At 48.8% G+C, this 14,475-nt stretch overlaps 2 protein-coding genes and 1 pseudogene across 2 annotated transcripts; 2 read left to right on the forward strand and 1 right to left on the reverse strand.

Annotated features, from left to right (window-relative positions):
- Positions 1–2,852: 2,852 nt before the first annotated feature.
- On the forward strand, positions 2,853–4,550 carry SAPIO_CDS8048 (uncharacterized protein; the record flags this gene model as incomplete). Its single annotated transcript, XM_016789772.1, has 4 exons — positions 2,853–3,153; positions 3,418–3,680; positions 3,746–3,798; positions 3,869–4,550. 4 exons carry the CDS (start codon positions 2,853–2,855, stop codon positions 4,548–4,550), a joined length of 1,299 nt encoding a protein of 432 aa, XP_016640607.1.
- Positions 4,551–5,623: 1,073 nt separating this feature from the next.
- On the reverse strand, positions 5,624–8,626 carry SAPIO_CDS8049 (uncharacterized protein; the record flags this gene model as incomplete). The annotated part of the gene is made up of 4 exons (XM_016789773.1): positions 5,624–6,588; positions 6,683–6,990; positions 8,060–8,228; positions 8,401–8,626. 4 exons carry the CDS (start codon positions 8,624–8,626, stop codon positions 5,624–5,626), a joined length of 1,668 nt encoding a protein of 555 aa, XP_016640608.1.
- Positions 8,627–9,766: 1,140 nt separating this feature from the next.
- On the forward strand, positions 9,767–12,162 carry SAPIO_CDS8050 (annotated as a pseudogene; the record flags this gene model as incomplete).
- Between the last annotated feature and the right edge of the window lie 2,313 nt (positions 12,163–14,475).

Consider the following 14,475-nt stretch of genomic DNA (forward strand, 5'->3'; position numbering starts at 1 on the left):
TTAAATTTAATTGGACGTGCCCAGTGGCACTGGAGACCTGATGTCATCTTACCTGGATGATTTATACCTGCCAGCCTAGCAGTTACTATCCCTAATCAGTTCGATAATGCGGGGATGGAAAATACGAGCGGGACCAGGAATCAGCAAGAGGTATTGATAGCTCTAATAAGCTCGGTTAGCCTCAAGAGCATCGTTAAGCCGCCGAGTAGGGTTTAGCGTGGTAATATACGTCTGTTCTAAGATGAAGGAGGTGGTGGGTTCGCGAGCATCTTCACGTTTCGATTACAATTCCCCCGCGGTGATTAGCAGGCTTGAAGAGTCTTTGGTTGTGGGGTAGCCGGTTGGAAGTCCCGAAGGCTCGGTTCGATAGGACTAGACTACTGGTAAGCCTAACCCCCCCTTCTGAGCTCTTGTAAATAATACGTACTTCTTAAAGAGTTTGCCCGCACATACATCCATGGTCTGTTGGCGATATTCAACCTCGAGAAATATAGCTAGTTCACGAATGACGTTTGTGAACTGATACTGCTATTCCAAAGACTCTCTCTCAAGTTCGTCTCAACAATCCAACTTCGGAGATGGCCACTACTATTTATTGAATGCCGGAGCGCCACCGTGCCGAGATTACTAGCTGTACCTTTGTACTGAACCCTTGCATTATCAGCCCCCGGCGACCAGGTCGAAATTAAAGTAATGTGACTGTATAGACTCCAACTAAGGTATGGTACTAGCGCTTGTTGCCATCCTCGGGTATCCACTACCGCCGCCGGGTTAGATTCATCTAGCAGTCCGTCTCCTTCAAGGCCTCGATGCCCCTCATCTACCCGATATAGCCGGGGGAGGAAGTCAGCCAAACGGCTGGAGGTCCCCGCAGAGGAAGATTCCAGCAAAGTCACGCGAGCTCCTACACCCGAGCCGAAGAGTTTGGGCTTATCCCATTCCCTACCAGACTTCGAGGTCACCGTCCGCGCGCGCCAAAACCACGACACCGTCAACTCTTTTTGATTCAAGAAGATAGATGAAGGTTTAACCACGGTCACTACGTAAATACGGCTGGAAATAGAATAATAATTTGACCTCGTCGTCCCTGGGGATTGGGTTTCGACTTACACATCCACAAACCACCCCTAGGCATTACCATCACCCCCAGACCATGTCTAGCTACAGATTCGGAGACCACTGCCAGCAATCCTCCAAACTCTCTCATTCGATTACCCTTACCACATCATCTATCCCCACCATAGATGCTACATAACTACACTTCAGAGAGGTGGTCATGTTTGTTAATTACGTAGTACTCCTGCACGAAGCAGCTGAGATGCATGAATGTGCACAATAAAGATATCATTGATAGTTTATCTCCAACTTAGAACCCCTTTTATTCTGCGGACTACCCATCCCGGAGCTGCGGTGGCTAAGATCCTGTGTTCCTGCCATGCGGCCCACGTACCATACTCTTTTTAGACCGCGCTCCTAAACATCAGAAAGAGGCTTGTCTCATTTGGCAGGGAAATGAACCCTGGATTCCCAGGTGATCTATTTCTTTATGCATAAGTCTTACGGAATACAAATATTAAAAGAGAAGGCATGGGTGGCACAGGACTTGTAGGGTAAAGGGCGCCCTCAGCTCCACTGCTGAGGACATTTCTAGCGGCACGGGTCGTTTTACATATATACGAATGTCCAGCATGGCAGGGAATAGCTCGCGCTCACTGCAGTATCAAGACGAGGTTTGTTTCTCGCCACCAAGTAGCTCGGAATATCCTTACTTCATTGAGAAGCTCCTCCTCGACAAGAGGTAAGGGATCCTGATTTCCGACTGGGTTGGGGCTGCACCTCTTCGGGTCTCACCCGGACTCATCTTCTCGTAGTCCCAAGGGTCTGCGGAGTAGTAGGAGAGTGGAGAGATAGCCGCGAGAACGATGAAAAGTCTGGTAGAAAGATCCATGGAAAGCAAACACTACACCTTGGGAGTCTTGACGGGGACCCAAAGGACAGAGATAAGCTTTCTACATCTTCGTGCAATTGCGCGATGTTCCACCCAATGATCGACTTCAAACTTGCTCTCTGGGACGCCGCGGTTCGCAATTCGGAACGTTAAGACCTGCGCAGGACCGGTGATTCCCTTGAGGCTTGCCCGCCGTAGATTAGATAAAGCTTGGCCTGAATTACGCGGAAAAGATACGCGCGTGGGCGGTTATCTTGTAGTGGGATCCTCACAAAGAAGCGCATGAACACGTCCTCTCGGGTCATGACGACATAATCGAGCCAAGATAGCTGAAATCTATTTGTTTGGGCAAATAGATAGATAGCGTAGCCATCGGTATACAGTACTCCCATTGTGCGTTGACAATGGCAATCGGAATCGCGCTAACCCCTACACACACCACACTGCAAGAGAGCGCCGTTACAGTTCGCGGCGCGGTCTAGGCTTGCCGCGCACCCCCCCTCATACCGCCTCTAGTCCACGCCCCCTCCTATTCAAATCGTCTTGTCCTAATGCGGATGGAACAGCGCCTATGAGCGCCCAGTTCCTGGTCAGCCCGCGATTCGAACCGATTCGAACCAGTCCCTCTTTACGAATGCGTTTATCCTTCCTAGCCTAAGGGCTACGATGAGTGGGTCGCGGGGAGGGCTTCAGAGCACGAATTTGACTATAACTGAATTTCTCCCGCAATCGAGGCGAACAGTCCTCAATATGACTGAATGAGGATTTATTTCATTTACCAACCTATCCACACTAGCACTGACAACTAAGTCAGTGACAGACCTCGACTCTCTTCGCTATTTCTTTGGAATTTAATCCGACAGCCCTTTGGCCTAACAGTTGTTGTTTTCGCTCCTCATATACCATGATTGAGGCTCCTACGTTGAACGGCTCCGGCCGAGTCATTAATGGAGCTCTCGGCGACGCCCGGGGAGCGACGATAATGACCCCGGAAAACATTGCCACCCTCCTAGCTAACGATCACAAGGTGAAGGTTGCTGGGCTCGATAGCGACGGCGTTCTTCGTGGGAAGGTCATGTCGAAAGAGAAATTCCTCGTCAGTATTGCCAGCGGATTCGCGATGAGCTCCGCCGTGTTTGGCTGGGATATGCACGACGAATTGTATTCGAGTGACACATGCATCACCAGCGCGCAAGAAGGATACTGTGACTTTATGGCCGTCCCAGATCTAAAGTCCTTTCGGAGGCTACCTTTTGAAGACAACATACCTTTTTTTCTTATTAGATTCCTCAGCAACGGAAAACCCGTCTCCGCCTGCGGCCGCAGCATGATGAGATCTTTGTGCACTAGCCTAGCAGAGGAGGGATACAAAGCGATGGCAGGAGGTAACCCACCCTCCCTTGGACCTAAAGCGCAGGTTGCGCAAATTTCTGCTTGATATTTCTTATCTAACTAAATTGCCTCTATAGTTGAGCTCGAGTTTATGAATTTCCAAACGCCAACCGCGGACGGCTACAGCGAGGGCGACAGGTCTAACCACGATATAGCAGCATTTCTCACCAAGAACTCTCAGAAAGCATTACGCCCACTCACATCTGGGATGTTCGCCTATAGTATGACACGTCCTGTTGCTAATAAGGACTATTTCCACCAGCTGTTCGACTACAGCGAGGATATGAACTGTAGAGTGGAGAGCTGGCATACGGAGAGTGGCCCTGGAGTTTACGAAGCTGTAGGTGTCCTGTAATAATATCCTTTCTTACGGCCCGCTGACTACTGTGTCCCTCGAGTTCACAGGCTATAAAGGTCAGCGAAGTAGATGAGATGGCCGACAAAGTAGCCCTTTTCAAGTCAGTAACTTCGAAAATAATCCTTCCTTTACTCGAAACTGTCGTTCAGAACTAACAGCATTGGTGTCAGACTTCTTTCAAAGGCAACCGGCATCAAATATAATATCACGCCATGCTTTATGGCGAAGCCGATATATGGTGTCCCGGGCAGTTCCGGCCACATCCATGTTTCCCTCACCGACCTGGAAGGCAAGAACTTATTTGCTCGCGACTCTCCCGATCTCAATCCTCAATGGAGGGATATCGCCTACCTTTCTGACCTTGGCCGTCACTTTCTTGCGGGGCTCCTCGACGCGCTCCCAGACATCATGCCCATGTTTGCCCCAACTGTCAACTCGTATAAGCGTCTCATCGAGAATTACTGGGCTCCTGTCGACGTTAGCTGGGGTCTTGAACACCGGTTGGCGTCCATCCGAGTTATAACGGCACCCGTATGCAAGCCCGGAGCCACACGCTTCGAGGTGCGGCTACCGGGGGCGGATCTGCATCCCCATTATGCCCTTAACGCGATCGTCGCTGCCGGGTGGCGAGGCGTGAAGCGGAAAATGGAGATCTCGATCCCTCCCGCGGGTTCTCGGAGTCCGGAAGACAAAGCTGCGCGCCTACCAAAGAGCCTCGACGAAGCACTTGAGAGGTTTCGTGCTAAGGGTAGTGTCGCGAGGGAGATATTGGACCAAGATTTCGTAGATTTCTTCGCCGCAACAAGGGACCATGAGTTGAAATTGTGGCGTGAGGCTGTTACCGACTGGTAGGTTGGTCTCCAACTATGTCGCAAATTCGATTATTTAACAAAAGATCCTAGGGAGTTTGCACGATACGTCGAAACGGTCTAAAGCTATTGAACGAGTCTAATAGCTGTTTCTTGGACGGAATAATGCGTGTATTGATCAAGTGGAAATTGGAGGTAAAAAATCCTTCCCTGACTAGATATATCTAGATTTCTAGGCTACTTGCTCTAGTAAAGGCGGAGATCTATAGAAGTTAACATTTTATCTCCTCCTAATAACTACTAATACAAAGTAGAGTAAATATAATTAAGCCTCATAACCCAGCCCCGCCATCTTTATCAAGACCGATAGATGGATTGTTGATCGAATAACTCGAATTTGTTAGCCCCGCAGCTATTGGTCTAATACTAATTAGTACTCCAGCCGTATTTTTATCAAACCCAGCGAGGATTCTCCCTTCCTTACTGTAGTATATCGTTTCCGATATAGTTGCGCAATACGCCACCTTGACGCCAGTCAGCATGCAAGCGGCCTCTGCGTTGTGGATTCACCGACACATGTCTGCAACTTGGTGGCGGTGCTGGCCTTCATAAAGCCATTGCTGCGCCGGAACGCCCAAGTCTCGAGCTTGTTAAAATTGGTGCTCTTTTCACTGTCATTCTCGCTGCTTCTACTACATTTGCGCCCCAGGCTCTCGGAGAACTTGAGCCACACGCCTCCTCAGGGTGCCCTACTCTCCTGTAGCATAGTTTCAAACTATCAAATCTACAAAAAAGCGTTCAACCTTCTCTCAGGCGCCAGTTAGGTAGCTCCAAGGCAAGCCAGGAGGCCCGGATCTGGTAGAGCTCCGTGTCCGACCACTTTTCCATCCTCCAATCGAACCCCTCTTCTTGGGGCACCGTCCTGACCCGCAAACGAAAGGTGTAATCATAATTGACATCGAAGTAAGTTAATGCTGTAAACATGGCGGGCGTGCGCAGGAAAGGGCGTGCAAATGAGACGTGGCCACTCCATGTAGCGGACTGGGTTTTTCCTGTTATTTCGCTTGTGAGCCAACCCGGCTTTTCGTCATTGATGGCAATCCAGGTAGCACTGGCCTAGTATAATACCGAGCTGCCCCATGTGTCGACATGTATGTGAAACCTGTCGGTCTTGATATTGTCCACCCAGCAGTGGAGGCGCCAGTTGTTGTCGATGTCCCAGCCGCTCAGGCCGACGCACACAATAGGTGACTTATTGAAGGGATGTGGGAACTTGTCCGTCTTGTAAATGTTTCCCGTAGTTCCAGCAGCGCGGTAGTTATGGCTGTCGAAGCGGCCGCACTGCACGCCCAGCTTGGCCTGGTCTAGCATCAGCCAAGACACACGGGCGTTATATAGCATAGTGTCGGCCCATGAGTTGATGCTCAACATGAATTGTTGCTCAGTCACGTCGCTGGGGAAAGCCTTGATGCGGATGGCCCATCTGTTGGACGATGAGTTGCCCATGTCCACCATGTTGAGACCCACCACGAGTTGCAGCGTCGCGGATTCGGGGACACCAAATGAAAGCAGGGCCGAGTTCTGGCCGGCAGCGGAGCCCAGCGCAGTGTTGTTTGTCGTTTCGTAGGCACCAGTAGACGATGTGCCCATAGCTATGTTGAGGCTAGCGGAAAATCCAGCGTTTCCGGGCCGCTCGAGCAGCCACGATGTCTGCTCGACGGTCCAGGCGATGCCGCATATGACCGATCCGGAACCGGACCAGCGGCGGATCTTGATACGGTAAGTCTCGCCCGGGACAGCGTTCAAATCGGAAACCTCGTAGCTGTTATCGAAGGACGCCGAACAGGCGGCTATATTTCCTTTACTATCCAAAACAAGTAGATCTAGGTCCGTGGTCAACTGCGACGACGTTGCTTGGTCGTGCTTTGTCGTCACCTCACTATGCCACGCGATCGCCACCTTCACCCGGAGGCGATCGAAGGGCGACACAGGACTTCCCGGCGCACGCAGGTAGTAGCTAAACGTGGAAAGCTTGTCCCGGCTATCGAAGTCCGAGTCCAGGAGACGTTTCCCATCCCAGCCTCTGGGCCCAGCCGACTTGTCCGGCGATGGATGTCCATTTGAGTGCGATTTGGAGCGAAACCTCCGCGTCCACTACGCCTGCTCCCACCTTACTGTCCTTGCGCGCGGAGCCAACGTCGGCCCACCACGTCGAGTTCGCCAGCTGTCGGTGGCTGCCGGCTAAAAGCACAGCCCTGCACGCTTCGGGGAACCTTTGCAGACGATTATTGGCACTCTGCAGCAGGGCGACAACGCCGGCCGTGGCAGGGGCAGCGAAGCTGGTGCCCGTCTTGGTGTGACCGACCGCCGTCACGGCGGTACCGTTGGCGCAGAGCTCAAGAAGCTCGCGGTCTCCATTTGGAGACGTTGGGTTCCGGTATACCGAGGACCCGTCAATAATAAAGGCCTCGTCATCGTGGCTTCTGATGGAAAGCGTGTTGTAGCCCTTGTGGTTTACAAACTCATCATGGGGTGGTTCGATATTATCGGCATCTCCTCGCCCGAAATTGCCCGCGCATGAACGATTGTGGGATACGGCTTTTGTAGAGCCATCCAGTCGTAAAGAAGATCATCGGCTTGCAGGCCACCGTATCTGGGCTCGTTCCTCTTGTGGAAGCTCTGGCTGATGACTGTCCAGCCTTTTCCGGCGGCCTATAAGATCGCCTTTTTGTCGCCGCCATTAGCTGAGTACAGGTAGCAGTCGGGAGCATGTCCGCGAGGGGCCCCAGGTTCTACGTTCTTCACCACGGCGGACGTCAGCCTCGCGTGCCCGCTGCCGCTTGGATTCGACATATATCGGTCCGTGAAGGAGAGGCTAGTAGTATCTTTAAGCTATTTTCATCGACTACTACCTTAATACCGGCACCCCTCTAGCCTATTTAGTAGACAAGCTTGTATTGGTGTGCCGCTAATGTAATGTAACTGTGACTTGGGGGAGTAGAACTGTGTAGTGTACAGGCCGAGTAGCTCGGTCTCATTTTGGTGAAATCGATCAAGGCGAACCACCCAAGCCCTGACCATACGAGAGCTGGCGTCGTGTGGAGATAAGCAGTGATTATGGGTCGTTGGCCGTGGGGGGCCATATCTACGACGCCCATGCACTTCAATGTCACAGGTACCGCCGACGGTGAGGGTGTCTAGGGGTAGGCGTAAATTCATTGCAACCGTACCAAGACCATTAGCCCTTTCCTTATTGGAATGGTACTACCCACCGAGCGGGGATCCTCATACTGCGCGCCCACTGAAGTACGCTACATTGAGAAAGGCTCGGTTGATGAACGTCTCGGTTTGAGGCAGGTGAGAGTGTTGGGAGACTTTCGATGGCAAATCGAGGTTGGCAGTGCCGGTATATTATTACTTGCATTGCTTCTGGCCGGTCGATTGATCAGAGCGTCTCTGGGCCTCGCACATGCAGCACCCGGCAGGACGGTGCAGGATGCAGCTCGCCGACTCCAGCGACGACTTGAATAGCAGTCGGGAGTACGGGAGTACTGCACCTTGGTGTGGATGGGTGATACCAGGGGGATCATTTGCGGTCCGTAGGCCTGGTGGTGGGTGTTGCCGTCAGGGCCAGGGGAACCTGGTGCGCTAATTAAATAGCAGAAGTACCAGTGATCCGCAAGAGCCGCGTCCCCTCGGTACTTCTGGAGTATGGCATCAGCTGTGGGGGGACGTTGCCTGGCGCGTTCTGATCCCTGCAGCCATCGGATCTGGACGCGACCATGCTCAGGTCTGCACTTTGCGAATTGGCCGTTTTATTAAAGTTGTGTTGCCCATGCTCCCGGCCGGAGGCGAGGGCGATGGCTTGTTTCCCAGAGCTCCCGTCCTCCAACCTTCGATCTTTTCCTTGTACTGGAAGAGCCGTCGCGAGTGCCACAGCACAGAATTCTCAGAAGCGATCCAGCGAGGGCGGCGGCGCTCGGCGACCGAAGCGTCTACGCTCCTGTCGTCGTTCACGATATGGCCGTTGATCTTATGGAAATCGATTATGAAAGTCCCTAGCCATGCACCACACTGAAATACCCAGAAATGGGCCACACTGAAATGCCCTGGGTCCATTTTTGGACGGGGCGGTTTCAGAGCCCAGCACGGAATTTGGAGGGCAAAAATGCCATACATACCAGTGCAGAATTTGGGAGCGAAAATGCTACACGCAGGCCCTTACAGAACAAGCTAGTTGAGCAGATATCGACAGAAAACCTACCCTTTCTGGCAGCGTTGCGTTGCAGAGTGCCGATGTTCCGCCATCGCGATGCTAAGCGTGGTGGACATAGCTCTGGTTGGGTGACCGCTTGGAGAGCAATCTTCATGCAAGTTGCTGGCACACCTTTTTCCCGAGTCCCGGCCTAGGTGGTTTACCACCTTCCGCGGTGGATCATGGCCTGCCTCTTAGTTGACGCTTGACGATAACTCCCACGACCGATCCGAAATGTCGCTTCCACCGATCAGGCCCGCCCGCACCGTCGACGTGCCTACAACACTAACTGCCGCTAACAATGCCTGGCCTCCACCGGCCTCGATGACGACTTTCTCGTGCTGAACCGCGACCAACTTCAACGAGTCCAGCTATTCTGCGACCACATCCGCGTATGCAAGACCGACGACGAAAAGTATGACCTCTGTGCCAGCATCCGAGATAACCTGCTCGACAAGCATACCGGCCTGGAGTTTCTGGTCGGTGCCTGCCACCATGTAATGCAGGCCGAATGCGCTGACTACGAAAAGTGGAAGGCCAGAGACACCGCCCCGTCGAAACGACAGACAAAACGCAGGCGCGATGCCGGTCGTCCCTGTTGGAGGTGTTAAGCCACGCGCGGGAGGCCTCCCGTAGATGTATCCATTGCAGCTATATTTGGGACTGGGCGAAGCACTGTCCTCTTTTCTAGGTGACCTATTATTTCACTGTCTTATTTAAATGTCTACCGTTATTTCAAGGTCGCCCACTATCCATTTAAATGTCCGCTATTTAGCTCTGTACCTCGTTCGTAGGCATTGAGGTTTCCAGCTCTCCACCGTTCCGAGTTAGCCATTCTTCCTAGCTAGTCATCATCATACGGCCTTTTGAGCCCCTCTTTTCCGCCCTAGTGTGCGATACCGTGCGACGCTTTCTGGCTTGACAAATGTGCAGCTGCATGAAAAGGCCTCTAGTCCTCGAATTCTGTCCCCAGTAGGAAAGTATCCATCGCACAGAGCTCAAAAATGGCGGAGACCTTCGGCCTGGCAGCAACAGTAATCAGCTTGTTACCGCTGATCAAAGGTTTGTGCGTTAGCCGAAAGGCGACTGAATCATGCTGATAATGCACAGGTGGATGGGAGATCATCAACACAGCATATCGTGCAAAGCCCAAGGCGGTCGAGCTGTTTAACAAAGTCAACGCGCAATATTCTGTATTTCGAATACATGTCCCTTTACGCGCACTGATACTGGTGAAACTAACAAGACCTCCAGGTGTTCCGCGCGTGGCAAAATATATGGAAAGACAAAGATGGAAAGCGCACAGAAGTGGAGAAGTTCCACGAATTTCAAACAGACTACCCAGGGAACGCGAAAGGAATACTGGAAGTGCTTTCGATCATGAGCTACACCTTTTCGGACGTCAATGCACTCCAACACAAGTATGGGCTCCGATTCGGAGGGGACGGAAAGGTAATTTCACTTGATGGATGTAATAAATTTGATCCGGAGGCTGACTGTGTCCCTGACGCAAACAGAAACCGGCTGTCAACCCTCCCAAGCGCCTAGATGTGACGAGGTTCAGCGGTAAGGACGCCAAGAACTACATCAATTCCTGCAGGGTCAACATTTCCCTGCTTTCCCGGATCAAATTGACACTAGGGGGCAAATTCAGTGAATGGGAAGATCTCGCCAATTCTCTCCGAGGCTTCAACGCTGATTTGCAGAACCTCTTGCCGCCTGACTTGGTGATCTGGCTCCACCTCGGCACCTTCAACGCCATTGGAGATTTAGCTCGAAATGTAGAAGAACTGAAAAGCTCTTCCTCTGTCGTAGAAGAGCTTAAGGGAATAGCTGAATCGCTCAAGGCAGAGAGTCGTGCCCCCCTGTCCGACGGGATGACGGCAAATCACAACCTGGAACTAGCGGCCCTGTCCGACTTCAGAGCCACGTTGGCCGCTACACCAAACCCGAGACCGCGAGAAGTGTTCGAGATGGCCCGACTTAGGATTTCTCCAGAGTACTACATCCCGGGAACGGATTCTTCGATGGCGCTGCTGTATGACCTGCACCGCCCGGGCGATCACAGGGTCGTGTTCATCGAATGGACCACGCCTCGGCCTGGAAGGGAACAAGAAGTGCGGGAAAACCTCTGGAGGGTGTCGGGAGTGCTGTCATTCCAAAAGCCAGACTCGATGCTGCTACCATTCAGCTACGGCGTTGTGAATAATGCGGCCCGTGGTCTCGGAATGGTGCTCATGCCTCCGCATCATATACGGATGGACCTGCCACCTCTTGATAAAATCCCGAGTGGGGAAATCTCACAGAAGCGAAAGCCTTCCACCCTCGATATGCTGATTTCCGGTACTGGAAGCCCGATGCCGAATTCTCTAAGTGGACCATGGGTCGATCTGGGAATGAGATTCAGGATTGCCCTGAAGCTTGCCAGGGCCATCCACATCATGCATACAGCCGATCTACTTCACAAGTTAAGATAGTCACCCCAGTTTTGCATTGAAATTTCTTGCAGAACTAACTCCTTTATCTGTCATTAACGAAACAGGAACATCCGGTCGTCTGTCGTTCTTTTCTTCCCCAGCCGCGACCGAGCTAGCAAGAACGAAGCCGACCCTGGCATTTCCCCATGCTTCGATCTAAGTAACGTCATCTTGGCGGGCTATAACCACACACGGGTCCAAAAGCAAGAGACCGCCTCGCATGGCTATTACGAGAGCCCTACGGTGATTCTTGCGCTCGATTACTACATTCACCCCGGCAAGCGGCGGGACCCGGATCGAGTCCGTTCACAAAAGTTCCATGACTTGTATAGCCTAGGGTGCGTAATGTTGGAAATTGCTCTGTGGGACAAATTGAACCGACATGATGTTGTGCGTGTGACCCCGGATGGGCCTGTTCAGTGCCGCGATTGGAGGTACATTGACTCGTAAGGTCCCTTTCCTGTCAATCCCTATCGACTCTACTGTATCAGACCGACGTGGTCAGATTTTCCCCGCAAAGCTATACGCTCCTAACGCATGATCTGGCCAGGATTGTCGGGGGCCTATATGGTTCCGTTCTTCGAGACTGCTTGACCCTTGGTGGGAGGAATGAGTTTCCTGACGCAGATATTGGTGACTTTGAAGTTGCTATGGTAGCCAAGTTGTCGAAGTGCGTGGCTTAGAGTGTAGTGCGCAGGACCCAACAACATGTGCTATTGGAAGATCTGGCAATGCACAGCTTGCTTCGTTGAATTGAGGAGAACGAGAAATTTTTTGCAATCAGTGATCATCATCCGTACGCCGGTATGAATGGGGATGGGGTGGCTGTTCTCGAACTGGCGAGCTCGCAGTTCCTGCGGAGAGGAATCTCGTCCATGCTGGCCCTAGGTCGCAGCCATGCCGTCCTACAAGCCATTTCGTAACAGGTGCTGGCATTTTGTAGATTCTCCGCATGGGTCGCGACCGATGACAAGAGACTAGATCGAAAACGGTCCAAGAGCATGCTCAATGGACATCTCCGGAGCAAATCGGAACCCAATCTTCCTAGTTCTTCTCATGGGACCCGGCAATAGAGGAGACATTTGATTCTTCACTTATCTTACTAACCGACTAAAACTATGCATAACCAGGAACCCGATACTAGAAGTCCTCCAATCCGCGCTGGTCTGTGATCCATCCTCTGCATCTGATTTGGGAGGCTCATAACGTTGTGCCTACTTAGTACATGCAAGCCAACAAGGCTAGGGTTGGAGTTGGACTTCTACAGTGCTAATTTCTTACCAAGAAACATCTTCATGTTTGTTGCTGGAGGCTGGCAACCGCATAACTGCCCCGCGACAATCGAGATACTTACCGAGTAAAATTTCGATAATCTCAGCATACCCATTGGCTGCCGCTTCATGGAGTGGTGTTCTCTGTGCCTTGTCCTTCTCGTCGACTTTGGCGCCATTACCGAGTAATGTCAAGATAATTTTCTTGTGGCCATTTTCTGCAGCTTTATGGAGTGGCGTTCTCTTTTCCTCGTCTTTCTTGTTTACAAGCGAATCCCAATTTGGAATATCCCGTTCGACCAGATTATTTAGCAGTAACTCATAAGCATTAACTACTATGTAGTCAAGCAATATTTCCCACAGCTCATCCGGTTTCCAGAAATCATCCACTATTATCAGATGCAGAACTAGTCTCTCGAGTTTGAAATGAAGTGCTACTGTAAGCTTATTAGGGAATAGTGGAGGTTGAGGGCTAGGCTCCGCAGTGCACCTCTACACCTATAGCCATACCTCGAACCGCTTCGACCGAGGGTCGCATATTTCAGCTACTACCTCCCAAAATTCAGAGTCTTCAGTATCTATGTCTCGAGCGTGCACCATCCAGTTCTTTATAGAATATTCCAGGAATTTATGCTGCGAGATATATGAAGTGACTTTCTAATTAATACTATTCTGATCTTCAGTTAGCGCAATCAATAAGGGCGAGGCTTCGAATTTCTCTGATTAGAGATATACTATACATTTCTTTACGAGAATAAGGGACGCGTCAGGAGATGGCCCTGAAGTCGAGAGTCCGATCACTAGGACTCTCTATAAGCGATTACTATATACAATCATCACTACTATAGACACTATTAAGGGCGATGTAAATGATAATATAGTCGAGATAGAGGGCTAGTAATCTAGTAGAAGCTATATATTATAATATAGCCGCGACCAGGTCACGAGGAAGTAATATAATACTATAAAATAAAGATTATATAATAAAGGAGTTAAATAAAACTAAGACTAACTAGTTAAATAAATAGAAATTTAATAAGATAATTATATTTATAATTAACTAATTAAGTAAATAGGAATATAACTAACTTTAAAGAGAGCTTAGAAAGGAAAATATCTATATAAGCTATAAATTTTACTATATATTTAGTTTATTTTTTAAAATTTTCTAATAATTAATTTAAATATAATTATACTTTTATATTTAAATATATACTTTTTACTTATATCTTATAAATATTACTTAACTATTTTATTTTATTATAGTAAAAAGAAAATAGCTATTTAGATATTAAATTAAAATTAAAAGAATTTAAGATTATAAAAGTCTATTTTAAAATTAAAGAAGTTTTATAACCTAGGATTAAAGAAATCTTATAACCTAGAATTAAAGAAATCTTATATTCTAAAGTTAAAGAAATCTTATATCCTAGGGTTAAAGAAATCTTATACTCTAAGTTTAAAAGAAGAAGTTTTATATTTTAAGTTTAAAAAAGGAAATCTTATATCCTAAGGTTAAAGAAATCTTATATTCTAAATTTAAAAGAAGAAGTCTTATATTCTAAATATTATTTAATAGTAATTATAGTATAATTATAGGGCTAGGCCTACTTAAAATACTACTATATAGATAACTTTTCTACTATTATTAGTTCTACTTAAGCTAGCTTACTAATTAATTAAAAACTTTTAATTCTAATTAAACCTAACTAATACTAAAAAAGAAACTTTAAACTTATACTTTATATCTACTATATTTTATTACTATACTTTTATTACTATAATTTACTACTATATACTACTAAAATTCTAATTTAATTTAATTTTTAGATTTTATATATAGCTAAGAAAAGTAAAAAAAGTAAGGAAAAAAGGAAAGAAAGAAGGAAAAAAGAAAGAAAGAAAAAATAAAAAAGAAAAAATAAAAGAAAAAATAAAATAAAATAAAATAAAATAAAATAAAAT

The sequence above is a fragment of the Scedosporium apiospermum genome (genome assembly GCF_000732125.1).
Source record: "Scedosporium apiospermum strain IHEM 14462 chromosome Unknown SEQ_SAPIO_0117, whole genome shotgun sequence".
Classification (NCBI taxonomy): Eukaryota; Fungi; Ascomycota; class Sordariomycetes; order Microascales; family Microascaceae; genus Scedosporium; species Scedosporium apiospermum.